The sequence below is a fragment of the Falco naumanni genome, chromosome 7 (assembly GCF_017639655.2).
Source record: "Falco naumanni isolate bFalNau1 chromosome 7, bFalNau1.pat, whole genome shotgun sequence".
Lineage (NCBI taxonomy): Eukaryota > Metazoa > Chordata > Aves > Falconiformes > Falconidae > Falco > Falco naumanni.
Window position 1 is genome coordinate 27,226,308 of NC_054060.1, and position 12,876 is coordinate 27,239,183.

Sequence of the window (12,876 nt, forward strand, 5' to 3'; positions counted from 1 at the left end):
GCAAAAGATTAAGACACACACTGCTTTTAAGAAGGCTTAAATTCCCTGCAGAGCGCTGCTCAACATTTTTGAGGGATCCATATACAGGAACATCCTTGCAAGCTTAAAGTAACAACGCTCTCATTCTGTGATAATGCTGCTGAGTGTGCACTGGCCTGTTCTGCTTCCATGTCACAGCTACGTTCACTCTTCAATACTATTTAAGACATTTTGAAAGTAAATCTTCCTCTTACTGCTGAACAGGCAGGTAGCATCTCTGATCTGCAGGCAAGATATGCAGTTCTCTTAAAATGGGGGCTGCTACTCTGCCCTCTAAGCTGTGCAGGATCCTTTAAATTATTCTTGAAATCCATTTATTTTTGTAAATGGCATTCTCAATAAAATAGAAGATCCAAGCCATGTGCTACTATTAGTGGCTCACAATTTAAATCCAAGAGTTTATTAACTCTGCATTAGCTACTTCCCACAATATCCTCGTATCTACTGGGGAATTCTTCAACGTGACAAGAGGTCACTCCACGGATGCAGAGCCCGTGTGCCGGAGTGAAGCCTGCTTCAAACAAGTCTGACACCAACGCAAACAATCAACTGAGAGTTTTAAAAAAAAATCATATATTGACCTAAATACAAACAAAAAGCACCACCACGATCTGCTGAGAGTCCCTTCCACATGCTGTTAGTCATCAAAATGCCCTTGTGGAGGCTGAGGGAGAGGATTTTGTTAGTCTTGGCTCCAAACGCTGTTTGGAAAAAGCACAGAGAAACCCAAGAGGCAGTGCTTTCATTGAAGATTCCCGAGGCCGAAGTGGCAAGTACTCACACTACAAAAACTGAAGTTACACTAGTAAATGAATACTCAAATACACCAGTTCATTCAGGAAAAGAACAAAGTTTACAAGCCACCAAAATCCACCACGTTTTAGAAATTGATGACTTGGGACTCACGGACAACACAACTGCGGATTACTTCCATACCGACCAGGTGCATCAATACTGAGCTTCAATCCAGGAAATGCTATTTTTTAAATTAATTTTTTTTTAACATATACACCTCCACCCCATCTAGCCTTAGTTTTACAAAAAAAGACTAACTTAAATAGGAGGCAGTTTTGTAAAAAGCACAAAAGAAACCATTAGTATTTGAGAAGTTTTCTAAAAATTGCACACCACTTCCACCAGCACCCTTGGGTCAGCTGCGCTCCATCCCCTTTCAGTGCATGCCTTTCACCCCAAATCTAAGATCTAACATTTGCACCAACACTAGCACTTCACATAACTACTTCAAGGTTTCATTTCTGTGGCTTTAAGAAAGTATTTCACAGGAAAGTCTGAAAAAAACCAACAATTGTGCTTTGCATCCTTTTACGCTAAGGGACTTCAAAAAGCAGCAGGTTGAATTACAGTAAATATAACCTCCAACCTTTTTCTTCCTCCACAGTCACACAGCCTGTAACAGCACCACTGCTTTAGCCATGATGGTCTCAGGAAACACACTGGTGGCTCCTATTAGACCATTGATTTTTAAATTTATTTTTTTCTGAGGGGGTGGTGGAGCTGGGGAGGAAGCAGGGAGGGAGAGGTGAAGGGCTTGCATACCCAAAATTTTCTTACGGCTTTGCTAGCAAAACCAGTTGATTTAGTAACAGATAGTGGGATTTTTTTCCCCCTGCAAATATTCCTTTATATTTAACTACACACAGAAAAAACCCCCAACAAACAAAAGATAAAAGGATTAATATCATCAACCATACAAGCATGACCTTAAAAAAACATATATATATTGAATGTACAGGATACCTGCATACATATGGTACGTTAACCTTTCAATTAGTTTCACAACTGTTCCTCCTTTGATGATAGGAATGCCATTCCTGCTTTGCAAGTTGTCCTCAAAAACAATGTTATCTTCAGAGTCTTCCACTACAAAACGATACACACTTGGGCTGGGCAACCTCAGCGGCTGTTCGTTTTCTTCTTGCAGTAGCACTGAATCAAGCATCCTATCCAAAGTACTGCGATACTGGAGGGAAATCAGCGCCGCCATCCAGTTACTCTTCTCTTCAGCAGACTTGGCAGCAAACAGTATACTGTTTTCATCTTTAGATACCAGCTCAAAAGCATGTTTATATTCAGCTGTGTCATCTTTATCAATAATCTGTATTTTCCTCATGATAATTTTTTCCTTCAGCCTATACTCCGCATTGCTGTAACCGGGAAGCCGCGATTGACCATGATTAGTTTTACAGCTGATCATTAAACCATCAAAGAGAAAGATGTGGCGTTCATGTTTGGCTCCTATTTTTGTCAAGCCACCCTCCATTATGAACTCATTACAGCACTGCCCAATATCTTTGCCTTCCCAGCCATCAATATTTTTCTGGATTTCATTCATTTTCTTGATGGCCAAGTGCTTGCTTCTTATTTGTCGGTGATAGAAGCGACAGACTGGCTCCCTGGAATGAAAAGAAGAAAAAGTCACATTGGGCACATTCCACATTTGCCATTCCAAGAGAAAAAAAACCCAAACCCAACAACAAACCCAAACCCTAAATGAATAATTTATATCATTATTCCTTTGCCCTTGCCCTACACATGCTGCTTTGGATAGGGAAGGAGCAAGATACTGACATTATTCACAGAAGTGGACCATGAAGGTTTTGGGCTGCTACTCCATTTACAAAGAAAACTGGCATAAAGACATGTCTTGAAAAGGAACTAGAGTATCTAACAAGAAAAAAATGACAATTCCTTCCACATCCTTTATCTCCTGCTCTAGGAAACCAGGGTACTTTTGTGGATTATTACCCAGGCCGACGTCTCGGGGAGTGTTTGCTGTAAATGCGCTCCATGCTGCACTGCAGATTCAGAAGAGCAGTAATGGCTTGTTTTAAGCACTCCCGATCCTCTTCGTCTTCACTGCATTCCTGCAATTGCTGTGACATAAGAAACATTTTTCTTTCAAATTTGTCTGATTTATAGAAGGGCAGGAAAACTGACAAACATGCGTACACAGTGTTAGCTACAGTACTCAGCGAAGTCAGGGACTTCAAGTCAACACAAGAGTTACTACTAGAAGCACGCTCAAGACCAGCCGTGCATGTATCTAATTAAAACAAAAAAAAAAAAAAAAAAAGTCAGCTATTCAGGAAAAGTCCGTAGGTACTCAACAGGAGAGAGCAGGAGGGCGTTTAGAAAGATAACCCTTTACCCTTTTACTGAGAGCCAGTGCTAACTGTCAGGTACTTTTTCCTGGTATCTTTTCCACAATGTCCTGTTTTCACAACTAATTTTATTAAATAGTTTGGAGGTTTGAAATAGTCAAGACTTAAATGCAATTTTATATAACTACATGTAGTGTTTCTTCAATGAGTCAATCTCAACATTTCAGAACAAATTCAAGACAGAAAGAGCAAGAATCTCTCTTTGCTTCTTACCAAACTCTGCTTCAGCTTGCATTCAGCAAACTCATCTACTTCATGAAGAAATGTCAATTTTGCACAACGTGAACATAGTAAGAAAAAAAAAAAAGTCTGAAATTCAAGAGTTGCTAGTAACAGCAAAATGTAAAGACAGTGAGAATCAGTGTATTTTCCTTTAATAAAAACTAGATCCATCTACACCACTAGGCAGAAACGTCTTCAATTAGGAAACTCAACAGGCTTTCATATGGTCTCTATACCCATAGTAGCAATATGCTTTGTGCAAAGCCTATCCACAGAGTTCCTCTTCTGCATTCTTTAAGGTTAACACTCCTAAAATACCCCAGACACAAATAAAAGATTTTTCTTGTTAACCTCTTTCACGTTCAAGATCATGTGGATTTTTTTAAAGAAAGCTCAAGTAAACAGATTGCTGGGCAAAATCAAGACAATATGCCATGCAGCTTTGGATGAACTCTGTTTTACCTACATACTTTAAGAGAAATCTTACTTACAATCACTCAGCATGGCAGAAGCCTTCTTTTCCTTTCCCCACTATATTCCCTCAGCAAGGATATGTAGCTTCCTCTAAAAGTAATTGAGAGAACAGGATTTGACCAGATTGGTCCACTCTCTTCGTGTAACTTACATTACTAATTTTTTTTTATTATTATTTTTCACATGCCCAAACAACCTCCATCTTTAATGTTAGAGAAATGAAAGTTTCATGGCCAAAAATTTCTGGGGAAGTTTATGAGCTGAGGAACAGTACAGGGAAGGGAAAAAAAAGATGTCTACCTCTGTGGAAACCCTTCTTTGCTTTACTATCAGCCACAGAAATGCAAAGATAAAAATGGTGTGAAAAGATGACAAGTGCAAAATCCTAAGGGTGGGAAAAGCTACCAAGTCTGATTAAATAGTCTTTCTGCTCACATGTCCTGAGCAGAATTTCTTGCATCCCCTTTCCAAAGGGGGCTGTGTTTGGCAGTTAACACACATCAAATGGCACGTTTTGCCTTTTTTGTATTAAAAAAAGAAAAAACCAACCACCTCACATCTGGAAGTAATCTAATCCATTTCTACACCAGAATGTATTTAGACTCCTGAAGATCAGGCAGATCACCTGAAGCATATCTCATTCTCTGTAATCACTGGACTAACATCTCCTTTTCCAAATGCCAGTTCTCAACAAGCATCCTTCTGATTAAATATCGGATGCAAGCACATGACAAGCTTGCTAGACAGAGAAAAGATGTAAATCTTTAGAAAAGGGGAAAGGAGGTTCTGCTTACTCCAGTTGTATTTAAAATACCAGCAACGATGGATTAAGAATATTAACTTTTCTATTTTACTGAAAATTGTCATAAAACAGTAATGAAGAACATTGTTCACCTAAATTATACCATGTGATCCTGCAGAATACTGACCAGGGCTTCTATGTCAGTCAGTGATCAGGTAACAGCAGAAAAGATCAAAAGGCAGAATTTCATATGGTTTAGGTTGCTCAATAACATCACAGTGAGTCACATGCAAGAATTAGGGATAATCTTGTGCCTGCAAGTCACATGAGAAGGAAGGATATACTCCCTGTTTGACATGGGAAAGCTTTCTTGGACTCGAACAGATAACTGCTCGAGTCTCCGAGCAGACCTCTGCTTACCTCCTGGATTTTAATGGTACACCTAACTGACACCTTGCTCAGGCTTTGGATGGATTGCATGACCCCTTCAGTTCTTTCCACTGCATTCCACGACTAATGTTTTCTGGAACTCTGGTATCTACAGACCCATTTATGAAAGCATACCTGGAGCTTGAAAGGCTGATGAAACACTAAGCTCTCCTCTACGTTGCCAGCATTAAGGCGTTCATGCTGGGAAACCTCAAGCATAGTGTTTTAAACCCAAATACTCTGATCAGCAATTAAAGATGTCGCCATCTGAATATATCTGGGCTACCTGTTTGCAAGATGTAACAGCTTTTCATCACTACCACTATTTTTTCCTTCAAGATACTTTCATTTCTTCAGCGTGACTTCCTTCAACCTTTGCCATCATCATCCATTTCAGAACAACCTATGGCAGGTTCGTTTGCTGCCAATACCTGATCAAGGAATCGCCACTGAAGTGACACCAGGGCCTGCCCTCTGACCCAAGGTGTAAAAAGGCTGCTTCCTAGTGACCTCTATACGGCTGCTACCAAAAAGCCACCAACCCAAACAAATTCAACAAGGGGGTCTCCAAATGACACCAAACTGTTACGCCTCTTGCTCAGGCAAAGAGGAGTCTCTGTGCAGCCTCTGATGCAGGATCTGCATCAAGACAGGTTTTTGCACCAAGGAGAAAAGTTTTACAGCTTGAAAGAATTTTCAGGCTTTTCAGACTTTAATTTCATTTATTTTAGTTTTGCTGTTTTGCAAAAGAACGAACACTAAGGCCTGCGCTTCTGTAAATCATTTGTCATTTTATTTACCGCCCAATTCAGTAGTGGGGAGTTTGGTAACTGGCTTAAGAAGTAACAGTCTCAATCTTTGCTTCTCTCTCTACTGAAGCCACGAAAATATGAGTATTCTGTTGCTTTTCAGCTGCCATTTTTGCTAGGTCTTTTTCAACCAAGGTTCCTAAAGACAAATACAATAGTAACAAAGAAGCAGCACCAACAGTTTATAATATATCAGTATTGTTGAATAAACACTTTCCCTATTCCTGAAACCACTCTGCTTTTTAAAAATAACTGCTGTAAATTGAGGATGTTTTCAAACTACAACATAAAATTCAGATTTTAAACCTGCAACTAAATTGATCACAACAAAAGACTCTGTGTTTAGCATTATTCACTACAGAGTGGTATTTAAGATTTCTGCTCTGCTTTATGCTCACTATGTTAGGAAGATTCGAGACAGCCAAGTGTCAGCCTCTGCAGCTGAATTTTTATTCAGAAATCCTGTATATTGTGGATAAAGGTCAAATTTAATCATTTTCACTGCTGAAATTCCCTAGTTGAATAATACAGCAGGATGCTGCATGAAAGATAATAGTAGGTGATGCCTTTTTTTAAGTTTAAAACAAATAAAAGAAACAACAAAATGTTTTTCCAGTAGCTGCCAGGTTTTGTTCTTCAAAGACAGGAGGAAACTGAAGAATGTGCATGTATAACCTGATCCTGTCAATATTAACAGGAGTTAGGAGCAGCCTCTGAGCCCCTAAGAGACAGAGAACTCCTCCAGCATTACAGATTTCAGACAGGGTATCAAAACCAAATTGTCTTCTCTGTGCCACAGTTTAAAACATAAATAGTAACCACCCCTTCCTGTCTCTGAAGAAAAAACTACCAACTTTGCATGCAAAGCATTTAATCTTAAGTTCTGAAAACACACAAAACTGCTCAATAAGGCATATATGTTAACGTTGCCCTAAAAAGCCGACAAACACTATGCAGCTTGTAAAGCTGGTTAAATGCTGAGGTTCTCCCAAAGCTGCAGCACATGACTTCATTCTTTAATTTCATACTGATGCACTCCATTTCCCAGCTTTAAGACACAATGGGTCATTAATTAGCCTGACCTTCAGCATAATACAGGTCACTAATTCAATTATGTTTTTTAAATGTGAAAGAAGAACATTTTAAGAAGTTCCAGAGGACTGTTGTATGCAATGACCCTTATGAACGGGAAGTTAAGACTATTTTGAGAGTGCAACTTATCTAGGAAGCCATCAGTGCTCACTCCACAGCGAGGCTGGCAGAACCATGCCGTGCTGCCATGCTTCTGCTGTCACCCTTTAGTTCTCTGATCAGCTTACTTTCTTTTGGAAGATGTCCTTATAGCCACAAAAGCTTTATGGAGGCAAATATTAAAGCTGTGACAATGTAAAGTTTCTGTTCTCAACAGAGACAGTGCAGTAATCCAGAGAAAAGTTCACTGACCGTTAGAATCATAGAATTGTTTAGGATAGAAAAGACCTTTCAGATCATCGAGTCCAACCGTTAACCCAGCACTGCCAAGCCCACCACTAAACCCTGTCCCTAAGCACCACATCTACACACCTCCAGGGATGGTGACTCAACCAAGTCCCTGGGCAGCCCGTGCCAGTGCTTGACAGCCCCTTCAGTGAAGACATTTGTCCTAATACCCAATCTAAACCTGCCCTGGCACAACTGGAGGCTGTTTCCTCTCCTCCTATCCCTTGTTACTTGGGAGAAGAGACTGACCCCCACGTCAGTGCAACCTCCTTTCAGGTAGCTGTAGAGAGTAAGGGTTGACTGGTTTGGTTTTTAAGCTTTGTTAATTGTTTTTAAACTGAGTGACTATCAATAGAAATGCTTAAAGATCTCAAATTTCTTGAGATCACTTGGATGTAAACCCTTCTACAAAATATTTGTAATCCATACATTGGAGATGTGTGGTTCATGGGTCAAAATAAATCATCCTTGTTTTTACTTATCTAGATCAGCATATGCAAAAAATCACAGCAGAGATAATGAAAACAAGACTGAACTTAAAAAAAATAAAAAGAAAAAAAAGGAATATGCGCCAGATATTAACTACAGACCTGGTCTTAAAACAATTGCTATTTTTTTTTACTTAAGATTCTTTGGAGAACATTTTATATCGTATTACAAGTAAGTTCTATGTTGCAAAGTTTCCTTTTCTTCCTTCATACAAATAAATCCTTCAAAACACAAAGGAAGACCATGTAACACACCTCTACAACACTGCTAGCATCCTTTTTTTACATTGAGAACTTAGAAGTATCATTTCTGTTGCTATTTCAAAATGTCAGCTATAGCCACAGGATATTTCACCTGTTTAGTTCAAGTGTGTCCCAGTTAGTTAATAATTCACTTACTCTGGCAAGCATTACAAACTTTCCCAACGCAAAGGGGCACATAGAAACTTTTTTTACATTATCCCCAGACATTTAAAAAAAAAAGCTTCAATTAAGTATTTTTCAAGATATTGCATTTTCTACAGCAACATTTTTTCTTATTCAAGACCGGTTATTATAGATCTCAGATGTTAATATTTCTGCTGACTGCTGGCCTCTCTTCTCATAACTCACAGCAAAAACATTTGCTTGTAAGCAAAAAGATACATGCTTCGTTACTTTTTGGCTTTTAGCTGTTAGACCCAAGGGAAGTATCTATGATGTGAACCACCTTGCTAGCGTACATCAGAATAAAGTATGTGCAAATGACCTGTGGTCAAACCAGTAGAGGTTGTTCTAAAATAAGTAATGCCTCAATAGGCAGAAATGCTCAAAAATCATTGGACTAGATGCCAACCTAAACAACTTGCATGGCAAGACCCCTGAAATACGTCCTACAGGAATAACTTTTTATCATCTGAATCAAAATTCCACAAAGCCTGACACTTCATTAATGTAATTTCTCAGAAGACAGAAAATAAAATAATACCGCTTATTTTCATTCCTCCTCAATATGGAGACAGTGCGGTATGCTATGAAAAACGGGACTTTTTGCTGTATTCCTTCTATTTAGGGCTCAGGTCAAACGGTTGAACGTTAGGAATGGGTTATTCTAACTCTGCTGAAAGGCAGTGCCTCCCCAACCCCCAAAATAAGATCAGCTGAGCTACAACTGGAGTGTGACTTGAGACTGAGACTACCGAGCTGAATTATGCTTTGCTTTTTCTGAACGGACAAAAAATCCAGAACTCAAGGAAAGAAGAAATTAGATTTGCACATTAAACTATATTAGCATTCAAATTGAATAAAGGTTTCTATAACAAAATATAGTTACTTCAACTGTTTGTATCAGAGCAACAGGTGCTTTTGAAGATTTTTTAATATGATTTTACTTTTCAGACATATACTAACTGGTGTCAAATTAACATTTTTATATCTTTCAATTTTCAGAAGCAGTGTTAAACCTAATTGCCTATTTAAAAGCTGAGATTCTCCACACTAAGAAATGCTTTTAGCAGGAAACAAGAGCGGCTTCATTTACCTGTAGTAACTCAAAGTAGTGCAAACAATGATAGACTGGGATAAGCATGAGTCGTGGGAGGACATATCGTACGGCTTCTTTAAACCCTTCAGCAGTAGACTGAAAAGGAAAAATAAGTAAGATTACTTACACTGAAACACTCAAAACGGGACTGGACGAGTTAGCACTGCTTTGAGCAAGATGGCTGTGCTAGACACATCCAGGGTGTCCATTCTGATCTACATTACTCTGTGAATACGTCTAGTAGTAAGGAAGCCAATAAAGTTCACAAAACCATTTTTGTCTAATGAGGCTCTTCATAAGATTTAGATACCCATAAATGCTCTGACATCAAGCAAACAGAACCTGTAAACACCCTCTTCCAGGCATTACAAACTCTTTTCCATCAACAGCTTCAGGTGGATTTTGATGCGTATTCACTAGTGGACCCATAGCTCTGAAAACAGCCCCCAACTCCTCAACCCGCTTCCTTAGGATAGCAACCAGCTGGATGGTCCACATTTTTGCCATAAACAGCAAATCAAGTATAGGAAGCTAGAGGACCAAGATACCCCCAAGTTATAAAATAAGTATCCTTTAATTCACATAGAGGTGCTCATATCACAATCGCCATCACCTTCGTATTTCAGCACTGTCTGCAGAACTCAATTAATAGCATTAGTGCAAGGTGACAATACCTAGAAATAATGCACTGTCCATGGCTAAGCTGCACGCCTTAATCCCGAGCCAACAGCCACATCCCAGACTGCAGAAAATGCTCTAATATATTTTGAAAAAAGTTCATACTCATTTCCAAAATAACATGTTTTATGCTTGGCCACAGTTTGCTGCAGAATTTAAAGAAAACAGTGGAATGTTGAAGACCAGCTGGGACTCCCATACAATCTGATAAACTTGTCACCAATTTCCCTTTAAATGTCCTCTCCTCCCAATTACACATGCTGTGCTCCAATTTACATCCAATACACCACAGAAATATGGAGGTCTCGTCGAGGAAAACTAATTACGAGTATCTTCTCTCCCTCAGATACTGAGAATCACAAGTTTATGACTTAGAAATCTTTTTCCGTTCCCAGCAGTAACTAATGCAATAATTCAGGCTCTAAAATGAGGAGTTTTTCCCCAAGGATGGCAAAATCCTTGCCATCTTCCATACCAAGGTAATGACTGAACAGAAACAGAATTATCCGATGTCCTGGTTTCAGATGCGATGGAGTTAATTTTCTTCTCAGTGGCTGGTGTTTGGGATGTGGTGGGAGAGCAATGCTGATAGCACCTGGGTGGATGTGTTTAGTTGTTGCTGGGTGATGTTTATACTAATCAAGGACTTTTTGGTTTCCTGGGCCCTGCCAGCGAGGCTGGGGGGAGGCACAGGGAACTGAGAGGGGACACAGCCAGGACAGCTGACCCAAACTAGCCAAGGGGATATCCCAGATCACAGAACGTCATGCTGAGGATATAAGCTGGGGAAGCAGAAGGAAGGGGGGGCGCTGGCAGGGATGGCGTTTGTCTGCCCAAGCCCCCGTCACCGTGATGGAGCCCGGCTGCCCTGGGGATGGCTGAGCACCTGCCTGCCCTGGGCAGCGGTGGGTGAACTCCTGGGTTTGCTTTGCTGCTGTGCGCGGCTTCTGCTTTGCCTCTTAACGTGCCTTTGTCTCAGCCCGGGAGTTTTCTCACTTTGACCCTCGGGTTCTCTCCCCATCCCGCTGTGGGGGGAGTGAGCGAGGGGCTGCCTGGGGCTGAGCTGCCGGCCAGGCTTAAACCATGACACCCGACCTCCTTTTTGGAAGTGACTGGTCTCTTTTTTGGAAGTGCCCGCTCCCCCTCTTTAAGACTCCTGGCTGCATCTCTCTGCAGCTGGCAGAGACAACTCATATATGCCCATGGCCCAGAGCTTGGACCTCTGCCTTCACTCCACAGCTTGGAGAACAAGTAGGAAGGAACATGCCTAGGAAAGGCCAAACCCTTCTATGGTGAGGAGAATCACAAAAGAGGCCAGATCCACTATCAAACGACTCCATCACCAATTTAATTTGGAATAGATCTTTGGGCTTTCAATTTGCTAGAGAGGTAGGTAAAGGGCCTTATTGCCCAAGTCCTATTTAAGGATGAGATGACCCCGCTTACCAAGCGCCCACGGCTGAAGGGGAAACACTCAGCCTGCAGGACTGGGTAGCAGAACCTCAGCTTGCGGAGATGCGAGCTCCCGTACAAATGAAGCGCGCCGGGCTTGGCTGGGAGCATCACTGACCCAACACTGGCTCATCAGCTTCCCTAAGTGCATTTCTGAACACAAGCTCAGCCTCCCAAACAGTAGCCTTTAACAGATCTGCCACATTGGCAGAAAGAAGTAGTAATAAGTAACTACATAAATACAGGAATGAATGAATAAATAAATCACAGATGATCAAGAAAAACTACCATTCCCAACCCCAATGCTGAACAAGGAGGCCTGTGATACGTACGGAAGAGTATGAAGCATTGTGCCTGGATGCCTGCGTTTGGCATTCAAAGGTAAGAGAGAAACAGAAGTGGCAGGTATGAGAAGTCACCCTCTGTTCTCAAGCAAAAGAGTCTAATGTAAGGACAAAAAACACCCCTGCAAAAGACTCATGGGTTAGAGCTGTGTCCAGGTTTTTTTACAGGAAAAGGTAGAGTTCCAAGTACCTTACACTGAAGAAAGGTCAGAATCTAGAGGATTTCTTTCTCAGTAGGAAGTAAAGAATTTCAGAAGTTTGAATTTTGTCAGTAATATGAGAACTAAGGCAATTCAGTATTTCTCATTTGCACTCACCTGAAAGTGGAGAGCAACAGCAGGTTTTGCCATTAAGTTATTAAAATGCTCATGAAATTGTGGAGAGAGAATATCCTGGGACAAGGTTTCATACGGATCAAAGGCTTGCTCCTAAATAAAAACAGAGAGTTACACACTTACATGAATGACACAAGGTATTTCTGTCCCAGCGGGTCCAACTAATTCCTTTAATAAGCTGATACACAAGTGGAACTTTTCAAGAAAAGATCGATTTTGCAAAACAAATACTCAGTAAACCACAGAACTTCTTCACTTCCAAATTTTACACATGTACCACATTTTCTTGATCTCGCCATACTTATACGTCGTTTTACCGAAGCAGTGGGCACCAAGAGAAGTTCTTGCTTTCAGCCCACCCACGTTTCACACAAAATGGCAATTTACCTCCTGTCAGTGAAGAACGATACTTTGGAAAGAAACGCAGGTAAAGATGAACTTTGGAGACTGTCACAAGGAGGCATTGTGGTACCACCACCACTTCAGGGTTCATCACATAAGAATGGTCAGTTGCAAGCACTGGGCTTCTGCATGCTTTCCTGGCCATGTTGGCAGGCTGGGAAAATATCCCACTCTGAGACAAAGCAGCTAGTCTGAAACAGGCTCAGAGGAAAGTCCTCTAATGATATCAAGGGTTTCAGGGGCAAAAATTATGACTCTGGATGGAGTACCTGGCTGCGA

General features: G+C 40.7%; 1 protein-coding gene across 1 annotated transcript in view; it reads right to left on the minus strand.

Moving 5' to 3' along the window:
• SOS2 (SOS Ras/Rho guanine nucleotide exchange factor 2) overlaps window positions 1-12,876 on the minus strand; it is a 56,370-nt gene that overhangs the window by 18,336 nt on the left and 25,158 nt on the right. The window contains exons 7-10 of the mRNA XM_040602450.1: window positions 12,178-12,288; window positions 9,384-9,482; window positions 2,806-2,933; window positions 1,798-2,453 (exon numbers count right to left, since the gene is read on the minus strand). Of these exons, the coding sequence (XP_040458384.1) occupies window positions 1,798-2,453; window positions 2,806-2,933; window positions 9,384-9,482; window positions 12,178-12,288 (994 nt within the window). The remainder of the gene's footprint in view (window positions 1-1,797; window positions 2,454-2,805; window positions 2,934-9,383; window positions 9,483-12,177; window positions 12,289-12,876) is intronic.